The sequence below is a fragment of the Heterodontus francisci genome, chromosome 31 (genome assembly GCF_036365525.1).
Source record: "Heterodontus francisci isolate sHetFra1 chromosome 31, sHetFra1.hap1, whole genome shotgun sequence".
Lineage (NCBI taxonomy): Eukaryota > Metazoa > Chordata > Chondrichthyes > Heterodontiformes > Heterodontidae > Heterodontus > Heterodontus francisci.
In genome coordinates, this window is record NC_090401.1 from 13,171,991 (window position 1) to 13,191,979 (window position 19,989).

Consider the following 19,989-nt stretch of genomic DNA (forward strand, 5'->3'; position numbering starts at 1 on the left):
AATTTTTTTCAATCTAAGTCAGCAGTAAATTCCTTTAAAATGTTTTAGGTCTACTCACAGACACCTGCTGCCACCATATTATGTCTTCTGGTTCTCACAAGTTAGAAATAATTGCACTTTAGATTTGGTAAGTCTGGAGCTCTTTATTTCATTCAGCTTCCACGTTGCTTGATAAGGACTGCATGTAGACTGGTGTAGTGTGATGTGTCACCTGACTCTCCAGTGCAGCCGTGAATGTGGCCCCCTGGAACACTTACACATAACAATTAGTTCCTAGATAGTTAGTTTCTAGCTCTTTACAGATAATATAACAATATATAACACCTTCACCATCCAACCTTTGAACTCAAAATATGAAAAAAACAGAATAAAATCTTCCCTTTTCTATAAATTTTCTCCCTTCCTCTCCTCTTCTTTTGAAAATTTGACTCCTTCAAGGAACTGGTCCCACAGATACAGAATTTCCCTCTTTCCCCCATCCCCCTAACTCCTCACCTCGCCAAAATGGCCATTCCTTGGATGTGGGCAACATGGTGAATGTAGGAAAAACATAACCAAGCTTGATCCTTTCCTCATTTGACATCAACACACACATGCAATTTTAGCAGGGCGCATATGATAGCAGGAGCTGGAACTCTGGTTAGTTTCTCTCAGTGAGGCTGGTTCTGTTGTCTCCAGTACCATCCTGGCCTGGGTCAGGTAATGGAGAACAGACTGCTGATCAAACCTGGCACTATCATACATTCACTACCTTCAGAACCTAAGAAATAGGAGCAGGAGTAGACCCATACGGCCCATTGCGCCTTCTCTGCTATTCAATATGATCTTGGGCTTCAACACCATTTTCCTGCCCACTCCCAAAACCCTTGATTCCCTGAGATATCTAATCTATCTATCTCTCCCAGCCTTAAATATATTCAACAATGGAGCATCCGTTATTCTCTAGGGTAGTGAATTCCAAAAGATCACAACCGTTTTAGTGAAGAAATTTCTCCTCATCTCGCTCCTAAATGATTGGCCACTTATGCTGAGACTGTGCCCCCATGTCTTAGATTCCCCAGCCAGTGAAGCAACCTCTCAGTGTCTACCCTATCAAGCCCTTCAGAATCTTGTAAATTTCAATGAGATCACCTCTCATTCTTCTGAACTCCAGAGAATATAGACCCAATTTACTTCGCCTGTCATCAGAAAATAACCCTGGGACCAATCCAGTGAAACGTCACTGTACTGCCTCCAATGCAAGTATGTTTTTCCTTAAATATGGAGTCCAAAACGGCATCCAGTATTCCAGGTGTCATCTCACCAAAGCCCTGTACTCCAATCCCCTTGCAATAAAGGCCAATATGCCATTTGCCTTCCTAATTGCATGCTGTACCTGCATGCTAATTTTCTGTGCTCCTTGTACGAGTATACTCAAGTCCCTCTGAACATAAACATTTAGAAGTTTCACGCCTTTGAAAAAATATTCTGCTGTGCTATTCTTATGACCAAAGTGAATAACCTCACACTTCCCTACATTCCTACATTATACTGCATCTGCCACTTTGTTGCCCATTCACTTAACCTGTCTATATCTGTTTGCAGCCTCTCTGTGTGCTCCTCACAGCTTGCATTTCCATCTACCTTTGTATCATCAGCAAACTTAGATACATTACTCTCTGTCTTTTCGTCTAAGTCATTAATATAGATTGTAAACAACTGAGGTCCCAGCTCTGATCCTTGCGGGACTCCACTAGTCACAGCCTGCCAACTTGAAAATGCCTCTTTATGCCTACTCTTTGCTTCCTGTCCATTAACCAATCCTCGATCCATGCTAATATTATCCCCAACTCCATCAACCCTTGTCTTGCCTCTTAACCTTTTGTGTGGCAGCTTATCAAATGCCTTTTGGAAATCCAGGAATACTCCATCTATTGGTTCCCCTTCATCTACCCCACTAGTTACATCCTCAAAAAACTCTAATAAATTTGTCAAACATGATCCTTTCAAAAAACCGTGTTGACTTTGCCAGCTGAACCAACTGGGAAGCTTTATTTGATTCTTCAATAGAGTTCTGATGATTAAAAGACTTCTTTAAGACAATTGAGATTTGTTTCAATGAGTATAACCATATATTGAGTATGCTTACTGACCCTTTCTTATGCTGTCAGCTATAGTGTAAGAGTCATATGGGGTGCATATTCTTGAATCTTCTCCACCTTATTTTGTTCAACTCTTCCACTATATACTCTATATAAGTACTTTAGTATGTGATGTTAAATGAAAATGAAACTATAAACTTGACTCCCAACCACTGCAAGAAAATATATAATTTACATTTATTTGGATATATGAATAGGGCAGGCAATAATAGATATACAGAAAGTGATAAACATGACGGGTGTTAAATAAAATGTGATTACAAGGAATGCCACAGCAAAAACAAATCAATTTAAGGATTTATTTTTATTATATATGCATAAGATCAGATACCAAATCCCAAGAACGATAAAACAGATTAAAAGATTAGAGATGAGGTAAACAAGCCGAAGGTTTAGAGAGAGACAAATAATCTCTAGGAAAGAGCTTAAAAAAGTGTGAATTGAACTGAGTTGCATCTAAACACAGTTGCAAAGCACATTAATATAGTGAAATGCAACAGCCAATTTGCACAAAGTAAGTTCTCACAAACAACAATGAGGTCATGACCAGATAAGCTGTTTTAGTAGTGTTGGATGAGGGATAAATATTGGTCAGGACATCAGGAAGGAGTCTCATGCTCTTCCTTGAATAGTGCCTGGGATCTTCTATGTTCACCTGAGAAGGCAGACATGGCCTTAACATAAAGTCTTATCCAAAAGACAGAATATCAGCTTGGATTATGTGCTCAAGTCTCTGGAGTGAGACTCCAGGAGACAGAAAGGGATGAGAGACATAGAACTAAGAAAGATAGAGGAGGGCACCTAAAATGAAATGGAGATCAGGGGAAAGACAGACAGAAGTTGCTGTGAAATACAAAACATCAGCTTTGAGATTAGTTAAGAAAAAGAAAAGAAAGACACAGAGGTTGGTCAGAGCGGCAGAATGAGAGGAACAAAAATCATAGGGTGAAAGTATTCAATGTGAGTAATGGCATAGGAGATACAGTATTGTAAAATAATTAATGCCATTTCCCACAGAATTTCCAAGTCATTTGTGACAAGAATATCTGCTGAAATTAGAATGCTGCATGAGTCAGCCCTGTTTTATTTCTGATTTGATTATCCAAACGTCTGAACAATTTTCATTACCAATCTTTCCTTATTTTAAGTAATTCATTGTGTGTGAAATGCTTTAAGATGTTTCAACAATGTTTCTTACTACACCTATACTTGAGAAATTCGAAATATAAATGATATTCACTGAATACTAATTTCTTAATCCCCTTTGCTCTCTGCTCATAAACTGTATAACCCCTGTGCTCACTGACCTCTATTGGCCACAATTTAAAAATTCTCATTCTTGGTTTCAAATACCTCCATGGCCTCGCCCCTCCAATCTCTGTAACACCCTCCACCCTCCGAGATATATGTGCGCCTCCCATTCCGGCCTCTTGCGCAACCCCCCAATTTTAGTTGCTCCATCATTGGTAGTTAGTTGTACCTTATCTGATTAGGCCCTAAGCTCCAGAATTCCCTTCCTAAACTGCTCTGGCTTTCTACCTCCTTTTCTTCCTTTAAGATGTTCCTTAAAACATACCTCTTTGACCAAGCTTTTGGCCATCTGCTTTACGTGGCTTGGTGTCTAATTTTGCTTTATAACACTCCTGTGAAGTGCCTTGGGATGTTTTATTATGTTAAAGGTGCTGTATAAACATAAGTTATTGTTGGTGAAAACAAAATTCACAATGTTGCGCCCTGTCTACGTTGATTAAGTGGAGCAAGATGGTTCTTTGTACTGGCAGTAACACCAAGAAAATCAAATAATTCCATTCCCTTTGCTCTTATTTTGAAATGCTTTGGAAGCAGTGTAATCATTCTGCCTTCACCGATTTGAATATGCTATAAATGTTGGAGCTTGGGGATATAATTTGGTACTTTAGGTCTGAAGAGAGCTGTAAAAATCAGTTTCTCATCAATATTGTTAAAGGTGGCTAAACACTATACCCACATAGCTATAATTCTTACGTTCACACGTAAGGGGATCGTTTTATTTCTTTTTTTTAGAAATTACAACCGGAATTTTACATTGAGCGGGAAGTCCTGCCCACCAGCCGAAAAGTTGGTGGCGAGCCCACCTCCACCAGGCTTGGGGAGCCAGGCTGGGATTTTTCGCTCTCCAGGCCCTTAACTGGTCTTGGGCAGGACATCCACCTGCTGAGGCATGAAGTCCTGCCTAATGGAGGTGCCGACCAATTGGTGGGCAGGCAGCTCTTTGTCCCAGCAGTGCCACCGGGAGCAGTGGCCACTGCTAGGACTACACCCAGTCAACAGAAGCAAGAGGAAGGACGGCCCTGGAACTAAGTAAGTTATTGGGGCCCCGCCGGGGACAATTGGCTGGGCTCCAGTGAGGTGAGGGGGGTCGATTTGGGGGGCAGGGGGAGTGTTGTGCGTTGGGGGCAGTTGGGGCTTCGGGGATGGCCCTCCATGGGGCACAGGGTGCCCGATCAGGTGGGCACCCCTCTCCAGTCCACAAGAAGGCTGCCTGGTGTTACCAGGGGTTTTAAGAGGGGTTCTTAGGGCCTTTGCTGCCCCCCCCCCGCCGAGGGTAAAATACCTGTGGTAGTGGGAGGAGGCCCTTAAGTGGCAGTTAATTGGCCACTTAAAGGCCTTGATTGGCCTGGGGCGGGCGGGCCGTTACTCGCCACCGCCGCTGCTGCCCTGCGTAAAATTGCAGTGGAGGTGGGAGGGGGTCAGGAATGGCCCATCCCGCCTCCCACTCAATGTTATGCCCCCACTGCCACCAGCCCGCTTGTTGGGGGGCCCTAAAATTCCGGCCTACATTTCACTTACCAAAGAAGATTAAGTTCCGTTTTTAAAAACTGAATAATTTCATTTTTTAAATAGTCAACTATTTATTTGAATTGCCAACCAAAGCTTTTGCTTACTTATTCTCACTGTGATCTACATTTAATTGTACAATAGTGCTTGAAAAATATCAATCAAAATTAACAGGAGGTAGGCAGCTGCGTAAGTATGGATGAGTCTGAAATTCGGTGGCTGAAAAGGGCAAGAAAGCACCACACTCACAGCATGTACAGTAATCTTTCAGGGAGTGTCTGAAGGTGTTCCGAAGCTACCCTAGGAATTTCACCAATGTAGCACCCAACAGGGTGGAGGGAAGCCTACACTAGTTGAGGGCTGCCTCAGCTTTCGTACCAAGCTTCACAAGGCTCAATACTGAAACAAAGGTAAATTGATCTGGGAAGGCATCAATTACTTTTAGAATATTGGCCCTTTGTTCTCTTTCAATACATCCTGTATTTCTTTTTGTCCCATAACCAGCCTCAAGTTCCCATGTTGGAATGGCAAGAGGCTGTTCTAACTACTACCTGCTCAACAGGGTGGGAACCTCTGTTGCATCTCCACAAGCACATGCCACCTGCCTTCATTCTGAAAATGAACAGTCCCTGGGATTTGGGACAGGGAAATTGTCAGGTCTCAGTGGCTCTGGAAGTTCTGCCTTGCCACACATTCAACGGCATGGCAGAGCGCTCGGAATTTTTGGTCCAAGTTAAAATTAAACATCAAAAGTAGATTAAATGCTGTTAGGATTTATATTTTATTTGTTCATGGGATGTGGGCGTCACTGGCTAGGCCAGCATTTATTGCCCTTCCCTAATTGCCCTTGAGAAGGTGGTGAGCTCCCTTCTTGATCTGCTACAAGTCTTGGGGTGTAGGTACTGTGCTGTTGGGGAGGGAGTTCCAAGATTTTGATCCATCAACAGTGAAGGAATGACAATATAGTTCCAAGTCAGGATGGTGTGTGGCTTGGAGGGCAACTTGCCCTTGTCCTTCTAGGTGGTAGAGGTCACAGGTTTGGAAGGTGCTGTCGAAGGAGCCTTGGTGAGTTACTGAAGTGCATCTTGTAGATGGTACACACTGCTTACACTGTGCGTTGGTGGTGAAGGGAGTAAATGTTGAAGGTGCTGGCTGGGGTGAAAATCAAGCAGGCTGCTTTATCCTGGATGGTGTAAAGTTTCGAGTGTTGCTGGAGTTGCACCCATCCAGCAAGTGGAGAGTATTCCATCACACTCCTGCCTTGTGCCTTGTAGAAGGCAGCCAGGCATTGAGAAGACAGGAGGTGAGTTACTTGCCGCAGAATTCCCAGCCTCTGACCTGCTCTTGTAGCCACAGTATTTATGTGGCTGGCTCAGTTCAGTTTCTACTCAGCTGTGACTCCCAGGATGTTGATAGTGAGGGATTCAGTGATGGTAATGCCATTGAACATCAAGGGGAGCTAGTTAGATTTTCTCTTGTTGGAGATGGGCATTGCCTGGCACTTGTGTGGTGTGACTGTTACTTGCCACTTATCAGCCCAAGCCTGGATGTTGTCCAGGGCTTTCTGCGTCTGAACACAGGCTGCTTCAGTATCTGATGAGTCGCGAATGCTGCTGAACATTTCCTCTGATTCCCATTGATTCCAGTTTTGCTAGGACTCCTTGATGCCATACTCAGTCAAATGCTGCCTTGATGTCAAGGGAAGTCACTGTCACCTCACCTTTCTTTAACATGTGCTATCACAAAACTAGGCAGCCATGAGGTGCAGAGGGCCATCAGCAGCAGCAGAATTGCATTTCACCACAATTTGTAGCCTCATGGCCTGGCATATCCCTCACTCTACCGTTACCATCAAGTTAAGGGACCAACGCTGATTCAATGAGTGTAGGAGAGCATGCTGGGAGCAACATGAGACATACCTAAAAATGAGGCACCAACCTGATGAAGATACAAGACAGGACTACAAACATGCTAAAAAGTGGAAGCAGCATGCTATAGACAGAGCTAATCCTTCCCACAATCAATTGATCAGATCAAAGCTCTGCAGTCCTGCCACATCCAGTCATGACTGGTGGTGGACAATTAAACAACAAAGAGGAGGAGGAGGCTCCACAAATATCCTTAACCTGAATGTTGGCAGAGCCCAGCATGTCAGTGTAAAATACAAGACTGAAGCCTTTGCAGCTATCTTCAGCCAGAACAGCCGAGTGGATAATCCATCTTGGACTCTTCCTGTGGTCCCCAGCATCACAGATACCAGTCTTCAGCCAATTAGATTTACTCCAGTGATATTAAGAAACTGCTGAGTACACTGAACACAGAAAAGGCTTTAGGCCCCGATTACTTCCCGGCTGTAGTGCTGATGACTTGTGCTCCAGAACAAGCCCTGCTCCAAGCCAAACAATTTCAGGACAGCTACAACACAGGCATCTACCCGAAAATGTGGAAAAATGCCCAAGTATGCCCTCTCTACAAAAAGCAGGACAAATCCAATCTGACCAATTACCGCCCCATCAGTTTACTCCCAATCATCAGCAATGTGATGGAGGGTATCATTGACAGTGCTATTAAGTGGCACTTACACAGCAAAAACATGCTGTGCCGGGCAGCACAGTGGCGCAGTGGTTAGCAGGGCGGCACTATGGTGCAGTGTTTAGCACCGCAGCCTCACAGCTCCAGCGACCCGGGTTCAGTTCTGGGTACTGCCCCTGCGGAGTTTGCAAGTTCTCCTTGTGACCGTGTGGTTTCTGCCGGGTGCTCCAGTTTCCTCCCACAGCCAAAGACTTGCAGGTTGATAGGAAAATTGGCCATTGTAAATTGCCCCTAGTGTAGGAAGGTGGTAGGAGAATGGTGGGGATATGGTAGGGAATATGGGATTAATGTAGGATTAGTATAAATGGTGGTTGTTGGTTGACACAGAGTCGGTGGGCTGAAGGATCTGTTTCAGTGCTGTATCTGTCTATGACTCTATGCTCACTGATCCTCAGTTTTGGTTCCACCAGGACTGAGTGGCTCCACACCTCATTACAGTCTTGGTCTAAAAATGAACAAAAGAGCTGAATTCAAGAGGTGAGGTGGGAGTGACTGCCCTTAACAGGGGTTGGTGGTGAGCTCTCTGCAGGCCGGAAGCATTCCTTGCACAAAGGAAGATAGTTGTGGCTCTTGGAGGCCAATCATCTAAGCCCCAGGACATTGCTACAGGAATTACTCAGGGCAGTTTCCTAGGCCCAACCAACTGCAGCTGCTTTACCAATGACCTTCCCTCCATCAAAAGGTCAGATGTGAGGATGTCCGCTGATGATTGCACAGTGTTCAGTGCCATTAGTAACTCCTCAGATAATAAAGCAGTCCTTGCCCACATGCAGAAAGACCCTGGACAACATTCATATCATACAAGTGCCAGGAAATGATCATCTCCAGCAGGAAAGAATCTAACCATCTCCCCTTGGCACTCAACAGCATTACAATTGATGAATTCCCCATCATCAATATCCTGGGGGTTACCATCAATCAGAAACTTAACTAGACTAGCCATATAAATATTTGGCTACAAAAACAGGTCAGAGGCTGGGAATTCTGTGGTGAGTAACTCACCTCCTGACAGTCCAAAGCCTGTCCACTATCTACAAGGCACAAGTCAGGAGTGTGATGGAATACTCCCCACTTGCCTGGATGAGTGAAGCTCCAGTAACACTGAAGAAGCTTGACACCATCCAGAACAAAGCAGTCCACTTGATTGGCACCCCATTCATCACCTTAAACATTCACTTCCTCTGTCATGAGATGCACTGCGGCAACTCACCAAGACTCCTTCAACAGCACCTTCTAAACCACAACTTCTATTACCTCAAAGGACAAGGGCAGCAGGACTATGGGAACCCTACCACCTGTATATTCCCCTCCAAGTCACACATCATCCTGACTTGGAAACATATCACCATTTCTTCAAGTCGCTGGGTTAAAATCCTGAAACTCCTGCCCTAACAGGACCGTAGGTGTACCTACACCACAAGGATTGCAGCGGTTTAAGATGGCAGTTCACCATCACCTTTTCAAGGGTAATTAGGGATGAGCAATAAATGCTGGCCTTGCCAGCGATGCCCACATCCCATGAATGAATAAAAAAATACATGCAATTAAATGGTGTTGATATATGGTCGGTGAATTAACTTGACATAGTCGGAAAAGGGGGAGACAGATTAAAGATTTTGTGACCAGCTTGTTCTTAAGAATATCTCACAAAAGTTAAACCAATGTATAATTAGTATACTAATAATGAAAAGAAAGACATAGCGCCTTAACATGTTGGAACATCTTACCACAAAATAAATGAGTTTATTTGGAGTGCATTAGTTGCTATGCAGGTAAATGGGCTAAACCTAATGGGCCTGACTGGTCTTGTGTTATGTGGTCAGTTCCACTTGATGTTTAAATGTCAACTCGTGCTTGCATACTCATGTAGTATTGTCTACTTGCTTCATTTTTTGCAAGTACTGAGGAAAATAACAAGGCTTGAAAACTGCACTTGGCATGAAATCCATTGGAACTTAACAGGTTTAATGAGAATGAAAAAGAAAGAAATGGTGAAAGAAACACTGGTGTATTTTCTACTCCTGCTCCAATGTTCTAGCCTTTCTACCTTAATCTCTATCTCTAGTCTGTTTATCCCTCTACCTCAATGCCCTCAGTGTATAACAGCTAAAATCTTTCTTCTCTGCTTTCCTGCAGAGCCTGATCCTTTGGAACCTGTTAGGAAGCTTGCCAATTTCAGGTTCCTCATTTAGGAGTAGTTTGATCTTGTTAAAGCTCAAATCAGAAATAATTTTAAGGGGATTTAAAATCTTCTACTCCAAAAACAGCAGAGAAATTTTCAATATTTTTCCAGCACTCGTAATTTCTATCAGACCATTAATGTGGTCTAAGAACTGGAGGCATTTTAGATACTGTCACATGTAATGCATATTTGTTTAAAGATTGCATGGTATAAACATGTGGCATATTCTGACCAATACTGATATATAACTAACCTCTCTGCGAGTGTTACTGTAAGTAACCAGTGATCTGCTCAGCCTTATGTAAGAAATGGGACCTTTAAAATGATACTTTTCAGAATAATATAGAATTCTTATGGAATTAATAGACATAGTATTGTGATTCTCTCTCTCTCTGTTAAGAAAGATCCTCTGGCAGGCAGCTAGGACAGCGTAAGCTTGTTATCTCTGCCAAGGAAATGATTCTAGCACAGGCACCGAAACAAGACATTCCTAAAGCTGATAAGGTTGGATCTCATGAATAAAGGTTAAACAGAATATCCTAGCAAGCAATGAGCCACAAGATGACTCCATGGGAGGGATTATCTTGAATATGATTGACATGGTACACCCACCAGCCACCAGAAATGAAGTATATAAACAAGTGCTCAGAAGAGAAACGAGGTGGGGGGGGTGGGGTCTTCTTTGGATGGACAAGAGCTTCTCAAGGTGGATCCATACTGGCTCGGGCATAACACTTTGGTTAGTGCAAGAAGACTGAGGATTCCGAGCACCAAAGAGACCACTTACACCTTGCCTGCCTCATCTGTCAGGGAGATTGCCAATACCATTCTGCCCTACTGTCTGATCTGGGATCAGTAATCCATTCAATCTGTTATGGGTCATATGTCTTTTCTGTCTATTTAGCTTAGGCATCATCATATTTAAACTGCTACTTCTTAATATACATTATATTTAACCTGTGGCTTCTTAATGAGCTATTTTAAAACCACATTATGAACTCGACCCCCTTCTTTGAGTATCTGTGACTGCTGAACTTAAATCTTACACTTATGTGTGGGGATGTTTATCATGTGTCACTGTTGGCCAGTGCGTATCTTTGATTCATTCAAGGGTTCATGGAATGTAGACACTACCCACTTACTTTGCAACAGGTAAGATGAGACCCAGCGTCCGGTATAGCACAGCTCCGATGACATAATAGGTTGAGTCATCTGTTTCTGAAATGCATTGAAAAACAACACAGTGAGACAATTACTTCTGGATTTTTAATCCAACGCATTAGGAAGCAAAAATATTGCTTATATACCTACCTCAACACAGTGGAACATTGCTGAACCACACATTTAGATAAGGATCATTTATAAATTATCTGTGTAGCACTATTGAGACCATAGAAAATCCATCTGTGAGAGACAACCAGTCAGATAGATTTGTAGCATGAGACTGCTATGCTCTCTGGCAGGGTGCTGAGGGAGGAAGTTCAAGAATTTGAAGTCAAACATATTCACAAAAGCCCAAAATGCCAATGAGTAACATGCTGGAAGTTCAAAAAATACTCACTATCTTTTGATTTTCTAAATCCTATTATAAACTGAAAATAGCTTTGTGAAATTTGGGCTCATTCAAGATGAAGTACAACAATTATGGGAATGAAACAAAAACAGAAAATGTTGGAAATACACAGCAGGTCAGGCAGCAGCTGTGGAGAGAAAAACAGAGTTAGTGTTTCAGGTTGATGACCTTTCTATTTGTTTTTCTAAAGACTCCTGGAGCTTAGGTAAGCGACTGAAGGAATGTACTGATACTGCGATGAAGAATGATGAAGTCATCATAGGGAATGTGTCCTTCTGCTCTGGTGAATCACCATAGGGATGAGAATGACTGGACACGGGAAGGGTTCATTAGATAAGAACCAGGATAATGGAGACCCTCCCAATCGAGCCCGCATGGCAGAGAAGACAAGAAACAAAAAGTCAAGGAGAGAGAGAGAAATCTGAAGACTGAAGACCAAAAGCGCAAGACAAGAAGTGCGTTCTCTGTCCAGGACTAATAGGGGAAGTATATAGCCTATGTTAGACTGTAAATCACTGCCCGAGTTTATTACTTTAATTTGAGTAAAACTTAATAAACGTAATCTGACTTTGTTTCAATAAAGTAGTTTCACAACTGAACTTTTGTCACATCCGAACCCATTCTGAGTAAGGGGTTAACTCCTTACAGTTTACAGATTACAGCTTACAGTGGCGACCCAGATGGGATGTGGCTAGGTTATGAACTCTTTTTGAGAGAAAGAAAGAATCTCAAGATTAGCGAGTTCGGCCAACATGCATCTCAGGAGGGGAACCTTATTGGAGTGTAAGGACCCTAACAGACCCACCAGTGATTAAAGGCACTTACAATAGAATAGATATAGTATGGTCATGTTGTCTAAACACGTCAAACAGGTCTTCGAGGAGAAATTAGATAAGTTCCCCATCAATGAAGTACGGAAGTTAATGGCTGGATGCCTGAATGTTGGCAATTGGAAGCCATATAGGGAAGTCACAGAGTTTATTCAAGGTAGGGTAGGTCAGAAAAAGTTGAAAGTCGAGAAGGGAAGGAACCTTCTGGCTTATCAACGGGTCCAAGAGTTGGAGCTATGTAACCGGTGTACAAATGCTTTGTTAAAACAGCAGCATATTATCATCTGAATGCTGGTGAGGAGAGTTGGGGGACCAGGGTTAGGAAGAAAATAAATAAGTTAAAAGGGCTGCTGTGAGAAAAAAAATGGTGCAGTTTCTGTGTATGTGAATGGTGTAAGGGAATTCCCGGTTTGTGAATGACAGTATTTCTTTTGTTTGAAGGTTTGCTTTTAAAAAACAATGTGTGTTTGTCAGCTTTTCTGTTCTGTGCACAGAACTAAAAGCCGTTTCACCCTTTGTAGTATTTTCTTTAATGTTAGTGGTATCTAAGTCGCATGAAAGTATGGAAGTGTGAATGTGAGCCTGTTTACTTCCAGTTAAGATTTTGCACCCAGAATTGGAAAAATATAAAAACTGAATCACACTTTAAATTAAAGATGCTGGTGTGGGTTTTTATTTTTATTTAAACATTAATTTTGCAACTATGAGAAGCCAATAAACAGTTTGTAAGAGATAAGCTTCAGCCTTGAAGCCATCTGGCAGAAATCCAATCTGAACTTTTCAGAACACTTTGCTTCAATCGGTCTAAAGTTTAAAAACTGCTATTGCTTTTTTTTTTACAGTTTAAAGACTTGGCTTACTGACTGTTTTTCAAAATGAGCTTGAGTAGCAAACATCGGGGACTGAAAGTTGGTTTAAGGGAGTAAAGGATAAATAAAGGAGATATGGGAAAGATTCTGTCCCCTTTTCTACTTTAAAGGGCTGCAAAGTTGCAGTGTTGTCTCTGTAAGAAGCTGATGTGAATGTTTCAGAGCTCACAAGCTGTGAGAAGCTCCACCCTTTTTAACTCTTTTGATGTAGAAGGTGCTATGTAACTGTGAAAGTTAAATTTTTATTTTATTTTTATTTTTCTTCAGTTTTATTACAGTCATTTGGAAAGGTGCCTGAAAAAAGAACAAGAAAAAATGAAGTAATTTATCTTTTCTTAAAAAACACATACTATTCTGCTTAGTATTTAGTTAATAAGTATTGGTCTGAATTAAAATTGAAATTATTCAGGTTAATCAACCTGTTAAGTTGTGAAAATTTGATTTCATTGGTAAGGTTTGGGGGGCCCTTAATTCTGGATAATAAGGCTCAAACATCGAAAGCTTGGATGTTTTGAATTTGAGATGTTTTATGGTGTGAATTGAACTTTGAGATATTTGAGGTGATACTGTGTGTTAATTCATCTTGGTTGCTCCAAAAAAAAAATCCTTGGGTTCGAAACCTCTTACAAAAAGATGTTAAAAGGTTTGGAAACAATTGGAGTTTAATATAAAATGCTGACTTCTCTGTTGAGAATGTTTTTCCTTTGAAATGATAATGTTATGAATGAGATTCTTAAGGATTAAAAAAACTTGTGCAAGTTTAAAAAGGGCTTCAAGCCTTGGGAAAACAGTTTTAATTTGTTTGATTTGTCTTCGAAGAGGGAGAAAAGCTATGTAAAGTGACGCAATTACATGCATCTTGAAAACAAGCAGAGACGTTAAACCCTTCTGCTGACTTCTGTTTTATTTGTTTGCCACGTAACCACTTCTGCATTACGGAGTGTAAATTTATATATTGGAATTATTGATAAAATAAAATTCATATGAGTAGCCATTTCAAGCAGTCAAAGGGCAAATTTACCTGAAATTTAAGGGGATAATCACATTTTCATTTTAAAGAAACCAAAAAAAAAGGAAATGCAGTAAAGCCATCTAAGTGGTTCCTGAGTATCAAAAAAAAAGTTTCTTTTGGGGGGAAATTAATTGAACATGTCGGCGAATCAACACTGACTTGAATTTGGGACAACTGTGAAATGATAAAAAGTCAGATGCAAGACAAAATGTGTAAATGCCTGGAATCAAGTGGGAATATTGATTTCCATTTTAAAGATTTTATGAGAATATTGTACTGGACTGTAAATTTCCTCCAGGGCACATGAATGAAACAGAATAATGATGCATGGGATGTGTTCAATTGAATGAGAGGAATTGATGAAGGATAAGGGATAGAGACAGGAAAAATCACACCACCAACTGGGAATTGGGAAAATCACCCAGGTGTAATTCAATGTAATATATCAACCTGGTATCCATATATATTTTAGTAAGAGTTAGGGAAGTGCTGTTGAGAATTGTAATTGATAGCTTTTTCTTAGAGATATTTGTATCCTTGCCTATGAACATTTAAAAAAAAACACATTTGATAGTTTGGCCACCAGCTGAGGCATTGGGACTACGCAGGGGGAGATAAGCAAAGATCTCAGACAGAAACCTCCCCTTGATCCTTTGATAAAATTCCTGAAAGCACAAAAATGGCTTGTATCAGATGGCACATATGGCACAATATTGGGATACCATTTTTAACCGATTTGATTTGTCATGTGTGAAGTAACTAACATGTGGAAATGTGTGGCAAACCTGCACTGAAGAATGGGGCTCAGCTACTTGATAAGAGGACAACATGAAATAGTTAATGCAGCTAGTACAATGAGACAACTTTTTTATCATCAAGGCATTGACACATATTCCATAAAGAAACTAACTTTAAAATAATCATGATAGAACCAAACACACTATTCGCAGTCAGAGGGAGTAAAATTAAAGTGAAAGGAATACAGAATTCAAATCAAGACAATTGAGAATTACGAATAAATAATATTTAATATGTCATGAAGACCCTGTCGGGACAGATCAAAAGTAAGCTAATCAGCTAACAAACTAACTGTGCAGTTGTGGAGCCAATTTATAAAAAATAACAAGCAGAAGCCAGCAGGACAGCTGCAGATAGCTTAATAGTAGCCTATTGTTTAATAATCAGCCTAACAGTTCAAGGAGGGGGGATGTGAAACTATTGAAATACGATGCAAGAATAAAATGCTGGGACGAATGAACCAATCATGCACTGATAATAGAAGTCTGAAACCACTCAGAAACAAGGCGGGGGGAGGGGGGTGCATTACTAGTTTTGTTTGAATAACTATAAGAAAGGCTTGCTGTAGTGAGCACATGTTCTTTTGTTTTGTTCTTTTGTTTTGCTTTTTGTTTTTTTGTAACCTTGGAATGTAACAACCATATACTGGAATAAAGTTTCTAAAAGTTACGGTCGGACTTCGTTTCTCTTTGTAACTGATGGGATCCAACAACTTGGCGTAGTTGGCAGGATCGCTGGAGGATAAAGACTGAAGCCCTGGATATCGGACCTATATCGGCCCCCGGAGGGAAGGACTCCTCCCTACTTTAAAAAGTCCTCGGCCCTTGTCTAGTTTCAGTACTCCACCACGCGATCCCGAACTCTTCCGAGGCTCGAGACCCCCTTTATAGACGTCTAAATCGGCGGTGTTCGATGGTAATACACCAGCCCGGCTGAAAAGCTCCACGGCATCTGTATAAGAAGCCCCACGGCTCGAGACCCCCTCCCCCACACAAAATTGGTACAATGACTGACGAAGGAAACCGACAGTTGCCAATCATCGTAAAAGGTTGGCGGGACCCGTCAGACGTTTCCTAAGATGAAATTCTTCGGCAGTTAAAAGGATATATAGCGCAACAGTTTAATTTGGCTAAAACCTGTACTGAAATTGAACAGAAATACAGTGCCTCCAAGGGACAGTGGTCCCTGGAAGATATAAAGAGAGTTTGGGGAAAAACAACCCGTTTAAAGGATAAAGAACAGATCCAATGGTCCTTAGCCGTAATGAGCCAGATCCGACAGCGTAATGAAATTATCCAACAAGCTCAACTGTCTCAACACGACCGCGACCTGACTAATGCTAAGGACCAACTGAAGGTGGTCTGCGAACAACTGAGAAAGGAAAAGCTTAAATTAGAAAAATTAGAAACTGAAAAAGCAAGGTTGGAAACCAAAAATAAAGAACTTAAAAAACAATTACGAGAAGCACAGGCAACGCAACCGAAGGGACCGGGACCGCCCTGCGGACCCCGCCGACCACAACCGTTTCGCCTGTACCCGAATCTGGAGTCGTTACTAAAAGAACTACGAAAAATGCAACGGCGTGAAGCCGGTATAGAGGAGGTTGAGGCCTCCAGCGAAGAAAGTGATACTGATGATGAGTTTCCTTTTGCGCAGCTCACCACCACCCCCCACTTAAACAGAAACGCGTTAAGATCAAGCAGGAAAAGAAGATAGTAACGAGGTGATCACGTCTGAGCACACTTATTGGATGCATGTCCCAGCGGATCCTGAGAAAATTGATAAATGGTCCAAAGAATTGCCTGACCCGAAAAAGGGGGGTCAGAAGACGTGAGAACAGTTGGAACGTCTGAAGGGAATTTACCACCTCCACCCATGGGACGGGGTACAGATTTTGACTGTGATGGTGCCGGGGCGAGCAGGGCAAAGACTGAACAGAGAGGTGCAAACTGCTTTGGGCGAGGACGAGCAACAACTAGATGCCGGATGGGCTGCGAATAGTCAGTGGCTGCGAGCATTCTGTCCCGCAAAGACGGATTGGAATAAAATTACAGCCTGTCAGCAAAAAGGTACCGAAGAGGTGCGGGAGTATGTAGAGAGGTTTAGATCTGCTTGGCTGGAACACTCGGGGATAACGGACATTGCTCCAGAGGATCTGGACGATACCCGTTTTGTGCCTTTGAAGTCTGCCTTTCTTGCGGGGCTAAAACTAGAATTATCCAACATTCTGAAGGTAACCTTACCAGAGTTGGAAGGCACAAGAGTAACCGACGCGCAGTTGATTGATCGATGCAGTCAGTTGGACAGGGACATGGGAGCAAAGCTCCGAGCTTTGCAGGCGGTTTGGACACCCAAAGGCCCTGATAAGGTGCAAGATAGGCAACCCGGGGCACGCCACTACTGTGGGAAGGAAGGCCATTGGGCTAAGATGTGTAGAGCGAAGGCACGGGGAAGAGGACGGCACGGATACAATCCGGCACCAAGACCAGGTCCCTCCCCTGAGGACAATGACCCAGAAAAATTCAAACAGTTGTCACCCCAGCAACGGAAGGAGATACTGGTGTTACTTGGTGCGGCAAAAAACTAGCGGAGCCCTCCCTCGCCCTTTCGGTGCCCCTCCTGGCACTAATAGAACAATGAAGAGATGGATTGTATATAACCGCGAGGGTGGGCGATCAAGATATAGACTGCCGATTGGATACCGGGGCCGAATTAACGTGTCTACCTCAACGATACAGGAACTCTATACTGATAGACGGTAAAGTTAAGACCGCCCACGGGGCTGGTGGCCATGGGGTGGTGATCAGGAAAACTCAGGCCATACGCATTGGTCTTGGTCCACATAAATTGATTACACCAGTCTGGATAGGTCCAGTGGACCAGGCCCAGCTGGGTATGGATGTTCTTACCCAGCTGAACTCCTTGTTGCATTTTGAAGGCAGCCAGGTAACATGGGCTCTCAGATGTCTGAAGAAGGAGGAGCTGAGGGAGCACCCAATATGGGCTCGGGATAAGAACGATTGTGGGCAACTTCAAATGGAACTAGCAACGTTTACTCCATTGATCCACTCCGCCCTGTACTAAACAATATCACATTAGTCCAACATCTATTGCAGGAATCTTACCTGTAATTAGACAATTAGAGGAGCGAGGCGTGCTGGCTAAAACACACAGTACCTCCAACAGCCCTGTGTGGCCAGTACGGAATCCAAACAGGACCTGGCGGCTTACTGTTGACTATAGAAGGGCTAACCAGTGTATTGACCAAAAAGCTTCTCTGGTAGCTGACCCCTCCACGGTATTCAATGCCCTGAGGCTGAAACATGAATGGTTCTCTGTTATCGACATGGCCAATGGATTTTGGTTGGTGCCACTGGCACCCGAGGTCCAACCGTGGTTCGCCTTTACCGTTCAACAACAACAGTATACCTGGACCCAGCTGCCACAGGGTTTCCACAACAGCCCTACATTTCATTTCATATGGCCCTACAAAATCATTTGAGGGAGTTACCTCCCATGCACTCCATGGTCATCCAGTACGTGGACGACATCCTGTTAGCCTCTGAAATGGAAGAACAACACGAACAAGATCTGCGTACCCTGCTGAACCACCTTCATCGGAGAGGACACAAGGCCAGTATCAACAAAGCGCAAATAGCCCAAGAAGAGGTCGTGTACCTGGGACAAATGATTTCGAAAGGGAAGACGGAACTTACCCAGGACAGGACCACAGCCATCCAGGCTGCCAAACAGCCCACCACTATCCAGGAGATTAGGTCCTTTTTGGGTTTGTGTAACTTCAACAGAAATTGGATCGACTCCTACACACAACTGGCTTAACCGTTTAATGATCTCTTGAAAGGGAAGCGGGCCTCGAAGGAAGCAGTCACCCTTACGAGAGACCAACAAGAGGCCTTCGAGAATTTAAAGAAGGCCTTGTGTTCGGTGCCGGCACTGGGAATCCCTGACAACGGGAAACCGTTTACCCTGTTTGTACATGAAAAAGAGGGATACATGACCACCATATTGACACAGGAGCATGGGGACCAACAGAGACCTATTGGATACTATTCGAGAAAACTAGACACTGTGGCCCTAGGATGGGGCAGTTACCTAAGGGCCATGGAAGCCAATGCAAAGCTGGGATGGCTACTGCAGGTCTGGTATTGGATCAAAAGCTAACAGTCAAGTGTCCGCACACCGTTCACACATTGCTGTCCATGAATAGAGTATCCCAAGTGACAGCAGCCAGATGGACCCGATGGACAACGGTCCTAGAGGCCCTCAACCTCCATCTCATCCGAGCCAGTCCGGTAAACCCAGCAACTATGCTCCCAATGCCTGGGGAGCAAGAGGGGGGAGAGCATGACTGCGTGGAGGCTATGAGAGAGACAGAGGAAGTAACCTTAGCGGCGGAGGAGGCATTGCACAATCTGAATTTAACCCTTTTTACAGACGGCTCCTCCTTTGTTGACAATGGTACCCAGAAAGCAGGATGGGCGGTGACAACCCCACACGAAGTTGTGGCAACGGGATGTCTGCCCTCGGGGATGTCAGCTCAACAGGCCGAATTACAGGCCCTGTCGGAGGCATGTCGGATAGCAGAGGGAAAGACGGCTAATATTTATACAGACTCATGATACGCCTTTGGAGTTGCTCACGACTTTGGTCAGCTGTGGCGCAAAAGAGGATTTCTCACCACCACTGGTACACCTATCCGAAACGGGAAAGAGGTCCGAGACTGGCTAGAGGCCATGCAATTACCACAAGAGGTGTCCATTCTGAAATGTAAAGCCCATACAAAGGATAATACCATAGAGGCGCAGGGGAACACCCGAGCCGACCAGGCAGCCAAGGGAGCCACCTTGCAGGGTGACTCCCCGGACGCACGGATGCAAATATGTAGATTGAATGTACCCAGTTTGGCACAAGACCTACAAGTGATGCAGAGCGAGTGCCCCAAAGACGAAAAATGGACCTGGATAGAAGCAGGGATCAAGCTATGTGAAGACGGCATCTGGAGGCAAAGGGACACCGAGAGACCAAGTCGTGCCACAGGCGCTGATGCCCTTTTTAGCCCAACAGATTCACTCCTGGGGGCACCTGGCCCCTCAACAGATTACGGCTCGGTTCCAGAAAAGCTGGTGGGGTCGGGGGTTCAAAAAACACACCCAG

At 43.4% G+C, this 19,989-nt stretch overlaps 1 protein-coding gene across 1 annotated transcript in view; it reads right to left on the minus strand.

Moving 5' to 3' along the window:
• The window catches only part of LOC137347073 (adhesion G protein-coupled receptor B2-like), a 1,240,702-nt gene that overhangs the window by 463,065 nt on the left and 757,648 nt on the right, over window positions 1–19,989 (minus strand). Inside the window, exon 14 of the mRNA XM_068011112.1 lies at window positions 10,875–10,950. Coding sequence (XP_067867213.1) covers window positions 10,875–10,950 — 76 coding nt within the window. The remainder of the gene's footprint in view (window positions 1–10,874; window positions 10,951–19,989) is intronic.